The 21,254-nt window shown below is 55.0% G+C and overlaps 1 protein-coding gene across 7 annotated transcripts in view; it reads left to right on the forward strand.

Annotated features, from left to right (window-relative positions):
• Positions 1–45: 45 nt before the first annotated feature.
• Positions 46–21,254, forward strand: part of GAK (cyclin G associated kinase) — a 53,607-nt gene continuing 32,398 nt past the window's right edge. For 2 of the 7 annotated variants that reach the window (XM_036852861.1, XM_036852860.1), the window contains exons 1-6: positions 11,146–11,759; positions 11,966–12,114; positions 15,120–15,262; positions 18,467–18,592; positions 19,583–19,672; positions 20,998–21,133. In XM_036852861.1, coding sequence (XP_036708756.1) covers positions 11,428–11,759; positions 11,966–12,114; positions 15,120–15,262; positions 18,467–18,592; positions 19,583–19,672; positions 20,998–21,133 — 976 coding nt within the window. In that variant the 5' untranslated portion in view covers positions 11,146–11,427. Of the gene's footprint in view, positions 297–10,256; positions 10,319–11,058; positions 11,119–11,145; positions 11,760–11,965; positions 12,115–15,119; positions 15,263–18,466; positions 18,593–19,582; positions 19,673–20,997; positions 21,134–21,254 lie in introns of those variants that run through there. The other 5 variants (XM_036852863.1, XM_036852864.1, XM_036852862.1 and 2 more) reach the window with 4 other exon arrangements.

Below are 21,254 nucleotides of genomic sequence, written 5' to 3' on the forward strand. Positions count from 1 at the left end.
GCCGGCGCTCTTCCGGGCGGCGACGCGCTCCCGCCCCTGCGTCGCGGCGTCGGGCGGAAGTTGGTCCGGTTCGCGGCCGGCGGTTGCCGAGTGGACCCGGACGCGGCTGGACCCCGAGCCCTCTGTCCGGCGCCCGTCGCGGGCTGCCACCATGTCGCTGCTGCAGTCTGCGCTCGACTTCCTGGCCGGCCCGGGCTCCCTGGGTGGTGCTGCCGGCCGCGACCAGACTGATTTCGTGGGGCAGACGGTGGAGATGGGCGAGCTGCGGCTGCGGGTGCGGCGGGTCCTGGCCGAAGGTGAAGCCGGGGCCGGTGGCATGGACCCGGCCGGGGGAGGGTCAGGGCCGGGGGAGGATGGCCGCGGCGGCGAGGGTCACGGCCGGCCGGGAGGCCACTGCTGAGGGTGAGGCCGGCCTAGGTTTGGGCACTTCCTTGTCGGAGGCTTGGGGTCAGGCCGGGGCAAGGTAGTCTTGGCGGCAGGTGTGGGCTGACGCGCGGCCGGAGCGGAGGCTGTGGCGGCGGGAAGGAATGGTGGGCAGGCGGGGCCTGGCGCGAGGGGCCACAGTAGGGGCGGAGCGAGGGGGCCCCGCACGGCTGAAGGCTGGAGTCCGGAGGCGGGCGGTGCGGCGGCGTGGGTCTAAGTCGTGGCCCTTCCCTCGCATGGAGGGCGGTAGTGGGGCAGTGGACGTAGGGCTGGCCCTCCTCGGGTGACAGGAACTCCGGCGTGGGTGACCGCAGTCCTCCCCTCCTTGGGTGTTGGGACAGACAGCGCAGTGTCCGGTAGCCGGGCTTCCCTCTCTTACCACCTGAGCGTCCCGCTCCCCGACCTCTGTGTGAGATCCCACGGAAGTTACTGCAAGCTGAGCCAACAGGTGTGATCGGAACAGAACCTTGCAGGCTGGGCTGGTCCATCTTTAGTCGGCTGTGTTTCCGCGTGCTCTCTCTAGCTTCCTGAACGTCCTCTCCCTTCTTCACCCAGAATTTATCACCAGTGTTGGCGCAGTCCTAGTTCCTCATCTGGGTTTTTCTGTTTTTTTCTGGCATGGCAGATTTCCCTAGCCTTGGTGCTTACCAGCTGAACACAGTTGGCTTTGGGGCTGGTGCTGAGGCAGAGCTGTGTCCCCTGCATTAGCACTCGTGCTGCTCTTTGTGCTCCGTTGGAGGTGGGAAACTGGCTGACTGTTCTGGTGCCCTCATTCCTAAAGGCCTGAGGTGATGTTCTGGCCTCAGCATCATAACACTTTTCCTCCACTGTCAGCAACAAAGAGATTTGGGGTGTGATTTAGTGAGAAAACCTCAGGCTCTTCTTTCAGAGGTAGGGGCCAGTATCTCTAGTAATGAGAGTTCCCCCAGATCAATTCATTTATTCTAAAAATACCAGGCAAGTATTTTGATTCTTTTAAGAAATTCACAGTGGACGGTACATGGTTTCTGCCTCGTGGAAGTTCAAGTAAGACACAGGCTTTGATGACCAAAGGACAACGCAGCGCAGGGGATCCTCTGGATGGACAGACAGCGGGCCCAGCTGAGGTGGGAGGGTGAGGACGCACCCCTGCTGGGTGCAGTGGCAGGGCCAGGGGGAGGAGGGGTGGGATGGGAGTGGGTCACGGAGAGAAGGCAGCTCTTGCCTGTGGCTTAACACCCAGGATGAAGAACAAGGAGAGGGGAGCAGCCACTGTGGCTGTGCAGAGCACCTGTTACCTTTGCTCTCCAGGCACGTCAGGAGCTGAAAGTCACCACTGCGATTAGGAACTGTAGATTTCCTCCCCTTAAACTGAACTGGCGGCTCACAGCTTCTAAAGCTCGTGAAGCCTTTTTCTGAACTGGAATGGTAAGAAACCTGTATGAAGTCGTTCACATAAAATAGCAGCCTTAGAACATAGGCTGTGGGAAATCAGGCTGTCTTGCATAAATATGGGGAAGGTCCCAAACCCAAAACCCTTGGGTGCCTATGTTGACAATTCCGGAATTCTTCACGTTTTAGAAAGCTAGTGTGTATCCTGTGTGTCCTGGGATACTGCCGCAGGAGTTGGGAAAGCGTCGCATAATCAAGTGTGTTACTATATCTGTAATTAAGTAAGTAAGCATCCTCACTGTGGGATAATTAAGTCTTCAAATAGCCTCCCATCAGTTCATGTCAGGTGTTGCCCCAGATGAGTTTATAATAGATCAGGTTTTGCTATCAAATGATTTAGGGAAAAAACATTGGTTTTCATAGCTTTTTGGAATTTGCACTTGTCTGAAATGGGTTGTTGGGCAGAACTGTGGGTTGGGTGATCCAGATAGCTTTCTAATCTTTTCAAAATTTGTTCTAAATTTTCACTTTTTTAAAGCAAATTACTGGGAGTCCCCACAACGTCAGAGATGCCCAGTCCAAGTGGACTTCAGGATGCGTTCTGCGTTTCTTCTTGTTTTGGATTCTGCATGCTCATGCTTCCTTCTGCCAGAAAGGATAACGGGGATGGATCGCTACTGCTTAGGAGCATTTGGTCCCTCGGGCAGCCCAGCTCTGTAGGGCTGCTTTGCTCGCTGGACTCACTCTCGTGAGGTGCGCTCTTCTCTGCCAGGGAGGGTTCCGAGGGGACCTTTCCTCTTCGGACACTGCAGAGCACGGCTAACCAGGATCTCTGCAGTGGGGGCTTAGGCTCGGTGGTGGGTTGTGGCCGTCGGGACGAGGTGGCCCACGTCTTGTGCCTGAGTGATCGCCCTCTCAGCTGGCCCACCCGACCCTTCACTGGCACATTGGCAGCTTTAAGGTCAGCCTTTAACCGTGGTGACAGCACCCAGCATAAAGCAGTAGTAATCACCAGAGCAGTACTTATGGGGTCCTGGCTACTTGCGGGGCACAGTCCCTGGTGCTTCATGTGGATTGTGGTCGTGGCGGTGCTGAGGTCGGGGCCGTCGGGAGCTTGCCAGTGCCCCCAGGGGGTGATGGTGGAGTCGGGCGGGAGCTCCAGGGAGGCTATGGTCCCAGGAACGGCCTGGGTCGTCTTAGGTGTGTCCCGGAGGGATAGGTGTCCAGAGGAAATCAAGGTAAAAGAAGCTGCTGGAGCGGTGCCGCTGGGGGGCCAGGTGGGAGCCGAGTGCGGAGGCCGCCACTGGCTTTGCCCTGCCCGCTGGGCACCTGTGGTGCCAGGCCTGCGGTACTTCTCCAGTGCACGTCTGTCTGCTGGCGCATGAGCGCCTGGAGCGGGACACTGGGGAGGTGGCCCTGGGGACGGACACTTAGGGGGTGTCTTCCGGGGAGGGTCCTGGGGAGGGGACATCTCCCTGCGGGGGGGCGCTCTCCTTCCTTCCTCTGCCAGGCCTGCTCGTCTCCAGAGACACCGCCTGCCGTCTGCATGGGCAGGCGTCTCTGTGTAGGGTAGGTAGTGATCACGTGTGTGCAGTGGAGCTCCTGGAATTCTGCTCCGTAGGAGTGTCTGCTTCTTACCAACAATGCTGAGAGAAAACGTGTTAAGATCAGCCGACCTGCTTCCCATGCTGCTGCACCCCCTGGCCTGTGCTCGCTGTCCTGCCCGCCACGCCCCACCTCACCCCGCCCCTGTCTGCGACCCTGCGCCGTGGGAGGGGCCGTCACCGGCCCCCTCGGACGCCCTGCCGGACTCCAGCCTCCCCACATCGTCCTCACTGTAGTGGATAAAAGTGGTGTCTGGTTCTGTTGGTTTGCGCTGCTCTGATGGGTGAGGTTGAGCTTGTTTCAGTGCCTCTCAGCCGTGCTGGCTGCCTTCAGGAATTGCATGGTCACATGCTGTGCCTGTTTTCTTTTATTAAAAATAATGTGAATTGCATCATTCACCTGGGGTGAAGCAGACTTTAGGTGCTTTGACAAGTGCACGCACCTGTGTAGCAGATGCCTGTGCAGAAGGCTGTCAGCCCAGAAAGCCTCTGGGTCCCAGTCACCCTCCCGGCCAGGCGCTCGCTGGCTCTGAGTCCCCTCTTCTGGGACAGCGTGTCTCTGGTGTCGCGCCCGGGTGCTCTCACCGGCGGCTTCATGGTTTTGAAGTGCGGTTCCCTTTTCTGCTGCAGTTTGCTGTGCCTCGCCTGCCACGGACCTTTGGGTGTTCCCATTTGGGGCTATTGTGAATAAAGCTGCCAGCAACATTTTTTATGAGGTTTCTGTATGTTTTCCTTTCTCTTGGGTAAAATGCCCAGGAGTGGAGTGCGGGCTTTTAGGTTGGATGTAGGGTTAGCTTCAGATGAAACGGCCAAACCCTCTCCACTGTGGCTGCACCAGCTTCCGCCCCACCAGCTCGTGAGTGCCTATTATCGTTGTGGTTATACCCGTTCTCGAGAGGGTGCAGTGGTCGAATCTGCATTTTCCCCGTGATACTGTCCAACACCTTTTCACCCGCTTGTTAGCCAGTCGTGTATCTTTCCTGTGTGTGAAATGTTTGTTAAAATCTTTTTTCCATTTTTTATTGGGCAGGAGTTGTGGGAGTTTCTTATTATTCTGGATCTGAGTCCTGTTTTTATATAATACACGCACACGCACACACACGCGCGCACACACACACACGTGCGCGCACCCCCCCCATATGTGGGGAAGAGGAGGTCAGCCATTTCCCGATTCCAGAACATTCACGGTAATGACTGCGTAGGGCACTGTCTTAGCAGTGCCCAACATGGCATTCCTTCGTGCGTTTTATACACTAGTGTTACTATTTTTACGTAAACTTTTAATTTTGAGGTCATCGTAGACTTGTGCAGTTGTAAGAAAAGATGCAGAGAGGTCTGCGTACACTGCCCGTTCCCCCTGTGGCAGCATCTGGAAAAACTGGAGTTGTCATCACAACCAGGATTGGATGTGTCCATCCCCACAAGGATCCCTCGTGCCTTTCACAGCCAGATGCCCCTCCTGGACCCCTGGAAAGCACTAATCTGTCCTCCTCTCTAATTTGTCCTTTGAAGAATGCTGTATAAATGAAATCACACGTCGTGTAGCCTCTTGGAATTGGCTTTTTTCGCTCCGCATGGTTGTCTGGGGATCCATCCAGGTTGTTGTGTCTGTAACTAGTTCATTTTTATTTCTGCAGAGCACTCCGTGGTGTGGACGTTCCATGGTTGGCTCAGCCATTCACCCGCTGAGGGACATCTGGGTTGTTCCAGGTTTTTTGGTTATTTGAAATAAAGCTGCTATAAACATTCGTGTACAGGTTTTTGTGTGGCTGTGTTTTCATTTTTCTGGAATAAATGCCCAGGTGCTGGGTCACATGGCAGTTGCATGTTTTGTTTTTTAGAAAACTACCAACCTGTTTTCTAGAGCGGCTGTGCTATTTTCACATTCCCATCAGCAGTTGGTGAGTGTCTTAGTCTGCTCGGGCTGCTGTACAAACTGCAGACAAGGTGGTGTAAACAACAAATTCATTTTCATGATTTTGGAGGCTTGGCGTCTGAGATCAACGTGCTGACAGGGTCTCTGGTGAGGTCTTTTCCCTCAGCTGTTCTGGTGTCTCTTCTTCTAAGGACTCTAGTCCTGTTGGGTCAGGGCTTTAACTTTATTTATCTCCCTAAATGCCCTCTCTCCAGATACAGTCACATTGGGGGTTAGAGCTTCAACACGTGACTTCTGGGGAGACAAAGCTGAGTCCATTACAAAGCGTGATGAGTTTCTCTGAGTCTTTGCCAGCATTTTGTGTTGTGTTTTCATTTGATCATTCAGCAGGTGTGTAGTGATAGCTCATTGGGGTTTTCATTTGTGTTTCCCTAAAGGCTAACACCGTGCTTATTTCCACCTGCCCATCCCCGTAGGAGAAACGTCTCTTTGTGCCTTCTGCCTATTTTTGAATCGTCTTTTGTTGCTGAGTTTTGAGAGCTCGTTGTATATTGTAGATATGAGTCCACTGTCAGATGTGGTTTGCAAGTGTTTTCTCTCAGGCTGCAGCTTGTCTTCCAGCCTCTGAACAGGGTCTGTTGTGGATCCAAAGTTTTAACCTTCAGGAAGTCTATTCTATCACTTTTCCTTCCTGAATCCTGCTTTTGCTGTCAAGTCTGAGAACTCGTTGCCAAGCTCTGCATCTCCAGGATTTCTCTCCTATGCTGTCTCTTGGTTTTGCGTTTGTATGCTCCGAGTTGACTGTCGTGTAAGGTGTAAAGTTTAGATTGAAGTTCTTTGTTTTGCCTGGAGCTGTCCAATTGCTCCAGCACCATTTATTGAAAAAACAGTGCTTCCAACATGGAATTGCTTTTGCATCTTTGTCAGAAATCATTTGGGCATATTTGTGTGGCTCTATTTCTGGGGTTTTTCTCTTTTGTTCTGTTGCTCTGTCCCTCCACCAGTGCCACATGGTCTTGATTACTGTAGCTATACAACAAACTTTGAAATTGGGTTTCTTTTTTAAATAAGAAAAATTTGAAAAATGCAGAAAAGTAGAAAGAATAAGAACAGAACAGACACCTTTGTCCCTGCTATCCAGAATTAATAAATGTTAGCTTTTTTAAAAAAAGAGTCGTATTTGGTTCCAGACTTTTTCTGAACAGTGGAGCATCACAGATGTTGTTAAAGGTTCTGTTGACCCCCTGCCCCCTGGTTGCGTTTCTCTGCTTCTCTTCAGAGGCAGCTACCACCATGAATTCAGTGCGTGTACTTCCTGCTCATCTGTTGTTTCCTCTGCATGTGCTGTGTTCACAGACAGTGCATAGCCCTGCTTTTGGGGGTGTTAAATATAATACAAGTGACTGTGTTGTTGTTTTTAATTTCTTTATTTTTGGCTGTGTTGGGTCTTCGTTGCTGTGCGTGGGCTTTCTCTAGTCACGGTGAGCGGGGGCTACTCTTCGTTGCAGTGCGCGGACTTCTCATTGCAGTGGCTTCTCTTGTTGCAGAGCACGGGCTCTAGGCGTACGGGCTTCAGTAGTTGTGGCTCGCGGGCTCTAGAGCGCAGGCTCAGTAGTTGTGGCGCACGGGCTTAGTTGCTCCACAGCATGTGGGATTTTCACGGACCAGGGCTTGAACCCGTGTCCCCTGCATTGGCAGGCGGATTCTTAACCACTGCGCCACCAGTGAAGCCCGTGACTGTTTTAATAGCTGAAGAGTTTGTCGTCGTGATCTCATTTGCTCAGCACACATTTCTGATTGCCCACTATATGTCAGACTCTGTCCTAAGTGCTGGTGACACGAACAAGCTGGATGACATTTTTGCCTACTGAGCTTGCAGCCTAGTGGGAGAGACAGTAAACAGGTATCCAAATGAATGTGTAATAGAGCGTCAGGTATTGGAAAGTGCTGGGAAGAAGGAAGAGCGTTGGGGATAGGGCGTGGCTGGGACAGGACTGAGCCAGGAAGGTGATGGGGAGCAGAGCCTGAGTGGCGAGAGGGGGAGTTGGGCCAGCATCCGGGGCGAGGGTGCCCGTGAGGCGAGGGTGCCCGTGCAGGGCTGTGGCGAGTGGAATGGCCCTGGGTAGCAGTGGGCTTGGTGTGCTCGAGGAAGCACGGTAGTGTGGGTGCGGCTGCAGCCGAGAGGACCAGTGCTGGGGCTGGGCAGAGGCCAGGAGATGTTCCAGAGGACCTGTAGCCTTGCTGCGGTGGCCCTTTGGTCCTGGAGTTTTTGGTAGTGTCCTTAGGATTGTTTGCTTTACGGTCTTAGCATCTGCAAGCAAGACCAGCTTTAGTTCTTCCTTTCTGACCTTTCTGCTCTTTATTTTTCTAGCCTTCTTTAACTGATTAGGCTCTCCAATAGAATGTTGTATTATGCTCTGAGAGCAGCAGACATCCTCGTGTTGTTCTTGATCTTAGAAAGAAAACACTTTTAAGTCTCGTGTTAGCTGTCGGTTTTTTGTAGTTGCCGCTTCTCAGATTGAAGAAGTTTCCTTCAATTCCTAGTTTGCTGAACTTTTTTTTTAAATTTTACTGTTTTAAAAAATCATGAATGGATTTTGCATGTGGACAAATACTTTCTCTGTGTCTGTTGAGGTCATCTGCCCTCACTGTCTGTTAATAGTGTGTACTACAGTGATTGCTTTTTCAGTGTTGAACCAACCTTGCATCCCTGGGGTAAATCCCACGTGGTCATAATGTACTATCCTTACCATGCATTGTCAGAATCACTGCTGGTATTTTCTGATGATGTTTGATTTCTTTGTTAATGAGTGATTTTGATCTGTAATTGTATGTTTATTGTCTTCTCTGCCTCAAAAAATATGCCGGGAACTATGTTCTCCTCTTATCTTAGCAGGGATTTTGTACGAGGTGGTTGTACTTTCTTCACTTAACTATTTGATAGAATTCACCAGTGAAGCCATCTGTTTTTCTATTTCTGTTTTCTGGATTTCCATTTCCTTTCATCTATTTTTTTATATTGACTTATTATTTAATTTTTTAACTGCTACATTGAGATAAAAGTGACGTACAGTAACTCTGCATATATGTCAAAACACTTTAAATATGTCCCGTGTGTGTATATATATATATACATATATGTGTGTGTATGTATATGTCTACATAGCTGTCACTGTCATCAAGGTGGTGAACAAACCCATCACCTCCACAGTTTTCCTCCTTCCCTTACAGTCCTCTCCTCCCATCCTCAACCTCCAGGCCACCGCTGATCTGCTTTTTGTTACTGTAGATTAGTCTATATTTTCTAGGGTCTCCTATAAGTGAAATCATGTGTACATATACATATACTCTTTTTTCCTGATTTTTGTCCTTCAGCATAATTGTTTTGAGAGTCATCCTGTTGCTGCATGTTAGCAATAGTTCCATCCTATTTGTTGATGAGTCGTGTTCTGTGCGGGGATGATTGGTTTATCCATTCACTATTGATGGACATGTGGGTTGTTTCCAGTTTGAGCAATTACAGATGGGGCTGCTATGAACATTCGTGCACAAGTCCTTGTGTGGATGTGTGCTTTTATTTTTCCCGGATAAATACTAGCAGTGTAATGACAGGGCTGTAGAGTTGGCGTATGTTTAACTTTTAAAGAAATCTCCAAACTGTTTTCCAAAATGATGATACCATTCTGCGTTCCCATGAGTGGTGTATAAGCATGCAGTTGCTCCACACCTTAATCACTATTTGGTAGGTCGGTTTAAGAATTTTTAGGTGCTCTAATAGGTGTATAGTAGTATCCTTGTTTACATGTGCATTTCCCTGGTGGATAATGACATAATATTTTTTCATATGCTTACTTGCTAGCTGTTTATCTTGGTTGAGTGTCTTTTCATATATTTTGCTCATTAAAATGTTGTTGAACTGAACTTTGGATTTTCTTTATATTTTCTGGATAGAGGTCCTTTGCCAGGTGTGTGATTTGCAAAGTCCAGTTAGGGGCTTGTCTTTTCACCCTCTCAACAGTGTACTCCAGAAATCAGTAAAACCATCTTTAATGAAGTACATTTATCATATTTTTCATTTATGGATCATACTTTTTTTTTATATCTAAGAAATCTTTGCCTAACTTAGGGTTTATAGAAATAAAGTTGATTTTTTTGTATGTTGCTCTTGCATCCCACAACCTTTCTATACTCATTTATTACTGATAGTAGCTTTTGGGGTGTAGGTATAAGCTTGTCTACATTGACGATCCTTTGTCTGCAGAGGAAAACATTTTACTTCTTTTCAATCTGGATGCCTTTTATTTCTTTTCTTGCCTGATTGCACTGGCCAGCACTTCCAGTGTGATACTGAATGGCAGTGGTGAGAACAGACGCGTTTGCCTGTCCCTGATCTTAGAGGGAAGCATCTGGTCTTCCACCGCCGAGTGATGTTTGCTGTGGGTCTTTCAGAGATGCCCTTCATCAGGTTGAGCAAGTTTCCTTCTGTTCCTAGTTTGCTGAGAGTTTTAAATTTCATGATGAAATTTTCCACTGTAGGAAGCTAGAAAAAAGTAAGCAAATTAAACTAAAAATAATTGAATTACATTGATTAAACCAGCTCTGCTTAGTTGTGATGTATTATCCTTTTTTACATGTTGTTGAGTTTGATTTGTTAACATTTTATTTTATTTAGAATTAATGATTTGTTAAGAATTCTTTCATCCACATTCATGTGTGGTACTAGTCTTTTATTTGTTTTCATAGAACTGGCCTCAGTTGTGTTGATCTTCCCGCATTGATCTCACTCCTATGTTCATTCTCTTCCTTCCTGTGAAGCAGGGTATTTAGAAGGCAGTATTATATAAATCGGGGCCATCATTGTTGCAGAAAACAAACTGCTATCCACAAGTCCAGTTTGTATTTTACTTAGTAAAGATATTTTTAAAGCTTAATGTTAAATAAAATCACAGCACTGAACTGACGTATATTTTTCTAATTTTCAGGAGGGTTTGCATTTGTGTATGAAGCTCAAGATCTGGGAAGTGGCAGAGAGTATGCATTGAAGGTAATAAGGGGTGACAAACGTTTTTGTGGGTGTTGGTGTATTTTAAAGGAAATAAGTCTCTAAGTGACAGTGTTTTCAGAGATTTATCCCTGTTCTTTAGTTTGTTTCTTTTTTGCAGTCTGTATCTATTTGTTTTACTTGTTTCTTCTGATGGTGAAGCCTCAGCAGTTTTAGAGGACTGTAAAGCTGTGGTTTCCAACTTTGGGGCAGAGACTCAGCAGGCGGCCAGGGGGAGGGGAGTCAGAACTGCCAAAGTAAGGGTTCCACGAATACCAGGAGTTTGAAGGCCACTCGTGTAAAACAGCGTTCACAGTGTATCTATAAATAAGGGTCACGGGGGTGGGGTGGGAGGGGGCGTCTGGGCCACTTGGGGTGCTGGGCACACGTGCTAGCTTGTCCTGAGACTCGCAGAGGGCCTGTCTGCTGTGGTGGCAGTGGCCTGTCTCGGGTGCGGCCGAGCTGGCGGTGTGCACTTGGACTCTGGCATCCAGAACTGGACCCACATCTCTCATTTTCCTCTAGCCTGTTTGGAGAAAAGCCTCCTATTTTTGGTTTTCCTTATGTCCTTGGATCATAAAGGACCATTTCCAAGGGTCTGTAACCTTCTGTCAAGTTTCTCTGCGGGTCAGATGTTAAAACATAGGCGGGGGAGCCCTTAGATGCGTTGTGTTTGTTCTCTTGGGTACAGAGCACAAAGATAAAGCCTCTACTCTTTGCTCGTATGTTATTTCCTGATACAGAGATTACTGTCCAACGAAGAGGAGAAGAACAGAGCCATCATTCAGGAAGTGTGTTTCATGGTATCCTTTTCCTGGTCACGTGGGGAGGCCTGCGTCTAGCTGTGGTTGACCGCGGCCGAGAGGCTGCTCAGTGATGCCCTCTCCGTGTTTGCTTCACTGGACTTAGCTGTAGCACGTGTCTAGTAGGAAGGAGTTTTCTTCCTTCTTCTTCACTCTCAGGGTGATGATAAGAGATTTGTAGCCTTGGGAGCGTTGTCATTCCTGCTGAGAGGTCTCCAAGCCGGGGATGGGCAGCCCCCTGCCTCTGCCCTTCTGCCTGTCCTTCGTGACCTGTTGTGGCCCACGGTGCCCTCGCCAGGCCTGGTTCCCATGGGCCTCTGTGTCGCTTCTGATCAGCCCCCCGAGTCCCGCTCGCCCTGCCCGGAGCACTCGGGCCCTGGGCGTCCGTGCGTGGAGCGTCGGTCTGTGGGGCTGGTGCTGGTCTGCTCTCCACTCCCGCACGTGTTCTCCTGGAACTGGGGTCTTGCCCTTGGCTGTCAGAATCTGTTCTCTTCCGTCTCGAAGCTCTGTCCACTGCGAGCCTGCCGGCCGCCTGGGCCCAAGCGTCCTCACCTCGCGGGGTTTCCAGTAGCCTCGTTCACCTCTCGCAGCCTCACACGTGCCACGCCCTCCGCCTGCTGTCCCGCCCGGCCTGTGGTCAGGTGCGTGGCCAGCGTGGTGGGGGTCTTCGTCCCCACCTTCCCCGCCCCTTCCCTCTCCTTCCTGCGTCTTCCTGCCGTCCTGGCTGCCCCCCACCTGCTCCCTGTCCTCTGCCTGCTCTGACGCGGTAAGATTGTAAGCTGATTGGATTCAGTGTTCTGACCTTAGTGTCTTAATAGTATGTATATATTTGTTTTTAAACGTGCAGACTTACGCATTCTCCTTTAACAAGACACCTGCAGAAAAAACTTTCAGGCCACCCAAATATTGTCCAGTTTTGTTCTGCAGCGTCAATCGGAAGAGAGGAGTCGGACACCGGGCAGGCCGAGTTCCTGCTGCTCATGGAGCTCTGCAGAGGTGAGGTTCCAGCGGCTCGGGACCGCCCAGCAGTCGAGAGATGCTCCCGGGGTCTTCTCTCCCGGAGACACGGTGGCTGTCACGGAGAGAGCGTGGCTCCCTGTCCGGTGGGAGCTCTTCGAGAGGCTGCGTCCCCCCCTCGTCCCCGCGCTGGGCCTGAGGGCAGAGCTGGGTCCAAGAAAGGGGTGGAGGCATGCTGTCAGGGCTCTTGGGCAGCAGGAAGCCGCCTCAGTCGGGAAGCGGTCAGATGAGGCCGGGGAGGTGGGATTGAGCGGCTGCACCGGCCCCGAGGCTGCGACCTCACCCGCGTCGAGGCGGTCACACTTGCACTTGCTGTGTTCTCAAAGGAGGACTCCCATGTCCACTGACGGCAGCGGGGAGCCCATGCCTTCCGGAGAGTTCTAGGGGCAGAGCGGGAGAGTGAGTGGGCTCAGCCTCTGTCTGCGGCGGAAGCAGGCCCCCCGCCTGGAGGGTCGGGCTCGGCTCGTCCTGCACTGAGCGTCTGCCCCATGCTGGACCCGTGTGGGCAAAACAGCGGGAGTGAGGTGGCCGGAGCCCGTCCCGGGGCTCGTGGATGGAAGGGGCAGGGCAGGACTTGTGAGGCCCGGCGGGCGTAGAGGATTGGCTGCGGGGCCTGGAGTCGGGGCAGGGGCCACCAGACGTCCTGCTTGTCCATCGGTCACAGGCAGCGCGTGTGGGGCCGCCACGACGCCAGGGGAGAGTGGGGGAGACTGAGGCAGGCGGCTACCCAGGAGGGAAGCAACCCAAGGGGTCACTGCCCCCAAGGAGTGTCCCAGGAGGAGGGGTGGGGGGCCGTGAGCGCAGTAGTCATGCCGCGAAGAAGAGCAGAGACGGGGTGTCAGGGCTGCTAGGGGAGGGGGTGCTGCGGACTGCAGCCGGGAACCAGGGTGCACAGGATCCCCGCCCCGAGCGGAGGGGGACCGGGGGTCTCGCCGCCCAGAGTGGAGGGGGACAGGGGTCCCCATCCTGAGCGGATAAGACAGAACCTGGGGCGCACAGCGCTTTCCGACAGGGTGGCATGGGAGCTCCGGGCTCCGGCAGGGAGCGGTGTTCGGGATCCAGTCACGTGCTGGCTCCTCGGTTCCCACAGCTGGCGAGTGCCGACTCGCCCAGCTCAGGTCTGGCGCCCGGTTCTCCCACTTGATGGATGGTTGGCGTCGCTGGTTTTTACCTGCAAGAGGACTCGTGCTCGCTGAAGACAGCTCTACGTGGGAGCTTGTGAAGCAGGGTCCGTTCCTGTGAGCCTGCTGCGCCCGCGCTGGTGCCCCACACGTTCACACGCGCTCTCTGGAAGGCTCTCGGTGCGCGGGGCGGCGGGGGCCGCGTGGGTCCCACAGGGCCCTCTCTGGGCCCTTGGTGTCTCCAGAGAACCGAGGTTCATGTACAGCGTTCCCCGCCTGTCGTTCAGCTGCTCGCTGCGCTTTGGCGTCGCTTTGATCTTGGGTTTGGAGGCCGTGGGTGCCTTTCAGGAGTGCGGGCCTGTGGGTGGTGCCTGAGGCGGGGGCGGCCCCGATGCAGCGACCTCGGCGAGTGTGCCAGTCATGGCGGTGCTGCCGGGACCACCCGTCTGGGCCAGCGCACGAGGCCCAGGTTGAACGCTAGGCACGGTGGTCGGTGCCAGCACCAGGCGCCGCAGGGTCTTTGGGAGTGGTGGGGGAGGGGCACGTGGGCACCAGTTCCGCTGAGGGTTGGTCTGGCTGTGGCCACCCTGGATACACGCCCCAGGAGCCCCCGCCCCTTTCTGGGACCCCCGCCTTGTCCTCCGCGGTGCCCTCTCAGCCACTGTGCCACCTACAAAATTATCCTTAGAAAGACCGCTCTTGAATTCTCATTGAACGTCAGAGGCCAGTGAACCCTGACCTCGTGCATGCACCGTCTCGTCCCCGCTCCTCCAGACAGCCTGGCGGTCGCTCTGTCATCCCTGCTCCAGACCCCTCGGCAGCACCTCGTGGGGCCTGTGCCCTGTCTGCATCTTGGGGGGCTGGCGGTCTGTTCCTGAGGGCCCATCACCCCTTGGGGCCCCATCGCTACTGTGGGCCCCCTGCCCCCGCTGAGGGTTAGGGTTAGGGTTAGGGCACGGCACAGACAGAGCCCAGCCCGAGACCAGAGTCGGGGTGGGGAAGGGCTGCGCGGTTGTGCTGGGAGCTGCAGGAGGGTGTGGCAGGGGCTTGGGAGCTGGCGGGTCGGCAGGAGGCAGGGTCGCAGGGCGAGGGGCCGAGCGCCAGTTGACTGTGGGGCCTGTAGGTGTGGTGGCGCCCTTGGAGCTGCATCGAGTGCGACCGCGGGCCCCAGCGTGCGAAGCTGAGCTGCGGAGCATGGCAGCCGAGGCAGCCTGAGGCCTGGACCAGGGAGGGGGCGGCCGTGGAGGCCGGCCCTGCAGAGACGGCACGCGGCACACGGTCGTGGAGGGAGCTGCCGCGGAGGGGGCCGGCTGGCTTCACTGGTTTGGGCTGCGGCCAGTTACAGCAGGACTGGGGCCTGGGCCTCAGAGACAGGAAGGAGCAACCTTGAGGTGGGGAGCCCTGATGGTGGCGTCCTGGGGCCTGGGATGGGGGCCCAGAGCCTCGCTCTCCACTTCTGTGCTTTCCCCACGCCGCACTCCTTGTTGTCTGCGTGTTCAGTGTGGAGATTTCTCCTTAACAGCGGAGGACCGTTGTTACCTAAGGAAACACGGTGATTATTTCCTTAGAGACATGCGCAAAGACATACGCACTCGTGGTGGGTTTTCTTGTAGCTGCCGCGTCACGATGGGCTCCCTGGGTAAGAGGCCTCTGCTGGTGTCTGGGCAGGCGCTCCCACGCGGGGCTCTGTGACTCGCTGTGGCCCTGACGGAGGTCGCACTCTCCTCTGCGGGGCTTGGTGACCGCCGGAGGGAGGGGCAGCGCCCCCCCCCACCCCCGCGGTGGGCTCAGGACGGCAGCGGGCCTGGGGCGGGCGTAGCATTTACGGCTCCGTGGTGATGTGAATTTAATTGTCTCTTTTAGGGCAGCTGGTGGAATTTTTAAAGAAAATTGAATCTAAAGGTCCGCTCTCGTGTGATACCGTCCTGAAGATATTCTATCAGACGTGCAGGGCGGTGCAGCACATGCACAGACAAAAGCCGCCCATCATCCATAGAGACCTCAAGGTACCGCCTTCACGCTCCCGTTGCGGGACAAGAGCCCTCCGTCCAGATGAAGCCCCTTTGCTCTGCTGGGTGTTGTCGCCTGCGTGGGTGTGGCCATGGGCACCGGGACCCAGAGTGGAGCCAGGAGTGGGTGACCGCTCCCCTGGGCTGCGCTCGCCGCCGCCTTTGCCGCACCCGCCTTGGGGCAGGAGCCCTGCTGCCTGGTGCGGGGGCGGGGTGCTGGCATGCCCATCCCAGTGCACACGCGGGATCTGTGCGCGTGGAGCTGCCCTTTGTCACGTTGCCGCCTGGTCGGGGGGCTTCTTCCTGGTTTTGTCTTTTCCTGATTAATGATGTTGAATGCTTTTGCCGTGTTTATAGTCATCAGTGCCCTTATTCCCCTTATTCTTCAGTTAAGGGGCTGTTTTTTTGCCATTTTTCTGTCATCTGTTGGTTTTATTTATTTATTTATTTACGTTTGGCTGCGCTGGGTCTTCGTTGTTGCTGCGCGGGCTTTCTCTAGTTGTGGCGAGCGGGGGCTACTCTTCGTTGCGGTGCGCGGGCTTCTCACTGTGGTGGCTTCTCTTGTTGTGGAGCACGGGCTCTAGGCGCGCGGGCTTCAGTAGTTGTGGCGCGCGGGCTCTAGAGCACAGGCTCGGTAGTTGTGGTGCACGGGCTTAGTTGCTCCGTGGCACGTGGGATCTTCCCGGACCAGGGCTCAAACCCGTGTCCCCTGCGTTGACAGGCGGATTCTTAACCACTGCACCACCAGGGAAGTCCTGTTGGTTGGTTTTTGTACATTCTTACAACAGCCTTTTTTAAGTTACATGTGCTGCAAGTATCTTCTCCTGGTCTGTGGCCTGATTTTAACAGTAATCCAACATCCACAAAGCTAGTGCCCCAACTCTGACCATGGCTCAGGGTAGCAGCACACCAACCCCTTTCCCCACCTTCCCCGCCCTTCCCCAGTCCTACTTGCTAAAAACACTGTAAAGCAGACCCCAGACATGCCATTTCCCTCCCAGAAACCTCTGTACTACTTCCCTCATGTCCCGTCGGTAGCCAGCCTTCCCGGTGTCCTTGCTGGTCTGGAACAGTGCCGTCCTCAGGTGGGGGCGGGGCAGCTGTCTTTCTTCTCTGTCTCAGGAAAGTGAAAAACTAGAAGGAGGACACTAAAGAATCCGTGTCCGAGAGCTCAGCCTGGGTCGGACTCCTCAGTGCCCGGGTCCACGGCAGCCGGCCCCGCTGGGGGGCTCCCTGCAAGTGCTCCCCGAGGATGGGAGTCCTCAAGTGGCGCCCTGTGGAGGGGCAGGAAGGACACAGGGATGTAGCAGACATGCGTGTCACACCCAGGGCTGCATGTCACCCGCTGGTAGCAGTTGCGCGCTTGCGTCCTCTTCAGTGGGACTTGCCTTTTGCTCTTTGGGGCGTCGTGGGAGTGGAACCCCACAGTCCATTTGCTCGGCGTCAAGGCTTTGAGGCTCGTCCATCTCAGGAGCCCACACCAAGCAGGGCCACGGCGCTGTGCCTGGCCGTCCCTGCGTCCGTGCTCCTGGTGAGAGCGCCGCTCTGCACCCCGGGTGGCCCTTGTCCCAGGACACTGTTGTCCCTGGGTGCTGAAGGGTGCGTGTCTTTGCTATGGATGTTCCCACTGCAGCTCAAGGCGGCCCCCATGCCCGCGCTTGGTCGGCCCTTGGTGTTTGGTCTCAGCAGTTGTGTGGGTTCCACTGGGCTTTCTTTCTGATGACGGGCTTTGTCCTGTCTTGTCCTGTTCCTGGGGACCTGGTGTCCTGTGGTGCAGCCCCGTGTCAGTGCAGGTGGGGCAGACCTCGCTCCTCCGGCTGCATTTTCACCCTGTTGGTCATTCCTTTGTGTTTGGGGGTGAGTCGTCCTGGGCTTGTCGTGGGGGTCTTCAGCACCCTGGCCGGGTGGCATCCAAGGCCCCTTCCCACAGCGCCGCCTCGTGGGGGGGCTGTCGGTGGGTCCTGGCCCTGGTGCTCCTTGGCCTCTGTACCAGAGCTCACGATGGGCAGGCGCCTGGTCGCCTGGGACCGTGGGGCTCTTGTCAGCTCCTGGTGTCTCCACCCAGGCGCCAAGGAGACACTGCGGGCTCAGCTCCAGCCCTGTGCAGTGAAGCGGGGACTGCGGCGAAGGGGCCACTTGGACATTTTGGTTCCTAGCGCATCTAAACGTTACGTTTACGTGACACTGTGGTCTATTAACGTGCAACAGAGTTATGCCCAAAAGACAGTGTCCATCCCTTTAACTAAAAATGTTTTGTTGTTAAGAAATGCTAACCATTGTCTGAGCCTTCAGCGAGTCTCAGCAGTAACATCAAAGACCACTTGACCACAGATACCATAACAAATACAATAATGAGGAAAAGTTTGAAGTATTTCAAGAATTACCAAAACGGGACCCAGAGACCCAAAGTGAGCAGATGCTGTTGGAAAAAGGCGTCGACAGACTCGCTTGGCGCGGGGCAGCCACAGACCCTTCTGCGTAAGAAGCTCAGTAAAGCGGGGTCGGCCTGTAAAGTTTTGAATCAGTTTGTCAGCTTCTGACTGGAATTGCCTTGACCCTGCCCAGAGTGGGGCTGGTAGACTGCGCACATCCTGGCTGCTGGGTTGAGCAGGTGTGGCTGGGTCAGTAAAGCTGCTCCTCACCTGGGTCACGGAATCCCGATCTTCTGAATTTTCTTGACCATTCAAAAAATAAAGCCACGCGTAGCGTGTGGGCTGGTGGTGGGACCTGGCTTACGGAGCCGTGGGTGGGTCTGTGCCTTCCTGTTAGGAGTGCAGTCTGGGTCCCTGTTTGTTTTGGATTTAAAAATTCGTCTCATTTATTCACAGTTTCTGAATAAGAGGTCTTTTGTGTATCTTTAGTTAGATTTCTTCTTTAGTTATTGATGTGTTTGATTACTTTTAAATGCTATGTTCATTTTTTTCATGTTCTAAGTTTTTTAAAGGCTTTCATTGTATATCCTACGTTACTAGGTCAAGTTATCTTTGATTTGTCGTGGATTTTAACTTCCGTTTGTTTCTCTGAGCATCCCATTTCGAGGTACATGCACCGACTTTGCTCAGAAAGAAGTGTCCCCAGGCCCGGGAGGCCTCCTGGCCTCTCTGCCTTCAGGGCCTCTCCCCACCGGGCGCCACGCCCCATGCGTGTCCACGGTCCAGCCTGCACCCCGAGTTCATAAAGACCGTCTTTGGAACTTCGCAGGTTGAAAATTTACTGCTCAGTAACCAGGGGACCATTAAGCTGTGCGACTTCGGCAGTGCCACAACCATATCGCACTACCCGGACTACAGCTGGAGCGCCCAGCGCCGGGCCCTGGTGGAGGAGGAGGTGAGCGCGGGCCCGGGCCGGGGGGCTCGGGAGGCCCGGGAAGCACCCTCACTCACCGCACCCCACCCCTGGCTGTTTCTGCCTTGCCTTTTCTTGTTGTAGCAAAAAATGTAACATGAAATTTACCACCTTAGCCACTTTTAAGCACGCGGTTCAGTGGCCTTCAGTGCTTTCACGTCTCCACAGCACCTCTGTCCTCTCCAGGACTTTTTCATTATCCCAAACGCAGCAATTTAAAAAATCATGTAAAAACCTACCTTCAAGGGACATTGGGCAGCTCCCACAGGAGCCGCAGGGGAGACGGGTGGGCCGTGGCCGGGGTGGGGAGGGTGCCACCGTCAGCCCATGCACGTAAGCAGCCCACGGGGGCCGCACAAGCAGAGAGAGCGATCCGAGATGGAGCCGGGTCCTGAAGCGGAGCGCTGGGTGGAGGCTCCGCCAGGCAGGTGTCTATTCCTGGCCGCCCGCGCCCTGCTGTCCCTCGGGACCTGCGCTCCCAGTGACGCGCCCACGTCTCGGGGCTGCAGACGCGTTCCCTGCCAGGTGGTGGGCAGAATTGAGGGGGCGGAAAGCCTTGGCCGCGTGAGCGGGGGCCGGGCTGGAACCGCCTGGTGGGGCTCTGAGTCACGTTTCCCAGGGCGGATCCGCAGAGCTGCGCGGCCCCGCCCCCGTCCCGCTCCCGCACCTGGTGCCCTGAGCCCCACCTGTTTGTTGTTGACGAGGACTCGTGGGCGCCGTTCTCTTCACGGGTCACGGTTCTGTGTGTCCCTGGTTGCTGTGGCGCGGAAATGCCCCAGACATGCTTCGTGCTGGCCCCCATGTTCCTTGACCCCCTCCCGGCGGGGCCCAGCCACAGAGCCGCTCGTGGGACCGCCCCGGGCCAGGGCTCTTGGCGGGCGCCGACTGCCGTGGTGCAGGGACCACCGTGCAACGTAGCGGCTATCGCTCGCCTGTGACTTTTCCTCTGATACGTTTGTGTCCTTTCTTTAGATCACCAGGAACACGACTCCCATGTACAGGACGCCGGAGATCGTGGACTTGTACTCGAACTTTCCAATTGGCGAGAAGCAGGACATCTGGGTAAGCCACTTGCCCGCAGTGCGTGGGCAGCCCCGCCACAGCTGGCACAAGGCCCTGGGGCGCAGGCTCCAGCGTGCTGGTCCCCTCAGCCTCCCTTCTCTTTTCCTCTTTGCTTGTTCTTCCTTTTTTTCAACGGCGCTTGTGATGCTGTTAGCGGAGATGTGCTGATGGGGGTGGGGTGGGGTCGGGGGGTGGGTAGCAGAATGGGTGCAGGTGCTGCGCGGGCTCTGGGCCTGAGACAGGTCGCTCCTGCACCCTTGGGCCTGAGCTCTACTGGTCGGAGCCCCTTCACGGGGCCGGGGGTTCATGAAGCCACAGTTCACGTGGCCAGATAGAGGACCTCCCAGATGGCCTTGCAGCTATATGCTGACCTGGTGATGGCCGGAGCGATGGCCGGGCCTGATGCCTTGCAGGGGGTCTCAAAGTGAGGTCAGGCCACACACTTGGGGTGGCCCTTCACGTCTCCTGGAACAGGTCCCATCGATGGAGGGCAGTCCTTGTATGCGGTGAGTGTGGGGCCTGGCTGAGCGGGTATCTGCTGACCTCTTGGTTCAGAGTCAGGTACAGAGCTCGGGGAGCATAGCGCCGAGCACAGGGCACTGCTCCTGCCCGTCTGAGGTGTCCTGCGGCCTCCCTGGTGTCCCTAAGAGCAGGAACAGATGGCCCTGAACCCCCGCGCCTCGAGGCTTATGGTCTAGGCCCATCAGGCCCGAGTCCGGCCTCAGCCCCGCCGTGGATATGAGTCCCTGTCCTGGGGGTAGGTGGAGACTCTTTGACACACATGAGCTGGTCAACCCCAGGTGGGCGCCCTCAGCCTGTCCCAGCCCAAGAACCACGTGCACGCACACACGCGGGAGTTGGAAAGCGGGTCTGGAGTCGGCGCCGGGGCTTGGCCTGGTCTGGGCCCAGAATGGGCTGCTCCCCCAACACACTGGTCGGGTTTGGTTCCCCACCATGCTCCCGTGGCTGGTGCTGTGGTGGAAACATGGCGGGGACACTGACGTTTGGGTTCAGGGCCGACGCCGTGGAGCCTCGCCAGCCCCCAGATTCATCCCCAGCGCTCACGTTAGCCCAGAGAAGCATGGCGGGGACACCTTCCTTGCAGTCGCCCGGCCACGTGCCCCTCCGCACAGCCGGCCGGCCGGTAGATCCCCACACTGGGTTGTAGGAACTTTGCATCTTGGAAGGACCTTTTGATCAGAGCGAAGGGTTGGAGTTTGTTGGCCGCTCTGACCGGGATAGTCTCTGTGCCTGGCAAGCGTGGACTGCAGCCAGATGGGCGGGGGCACAGATCAGACCCGGCAGGCCTTGCCCATCTCCCGCAGGCCCTGGGCTGCATCCTGTACCTGCTCTGCTTCGGGCAGCACCCGTTTGAGGACGGGGCGAAGCTTCGCATCGTCAACGGGAAGTACGCGATCCCTGCCGACGACACACGCTACTCCGTGTTCCACGGCCTCATCCGTAAGTCCCACCTGCCGGCGTCCCCGGCACCCCTGTGAACACTCGTCCCGAGTGGCTGCTTCCGGCGATTTTGTTCCTCACGTTGTCATCCCTCGCTTGCTTTTAAAATCAGTAACGTAAG

This window comes from Balaenoptera musculus, chromosome 5, assembly GCF_009873245.2.
Source record: "Balaenoptera musculus isolate JJ_BM4_2016_0621 chromosome 5, mBalMus1.pri.v3, whole genome shotgun sequence".
NCBI classification, from domain to species: Eukaryota; Metazoa; Chordata; class Mammalia; order Artiodactyla; family Balaenopteridae; genus Balaenoptera; species Balaenoptera musculus.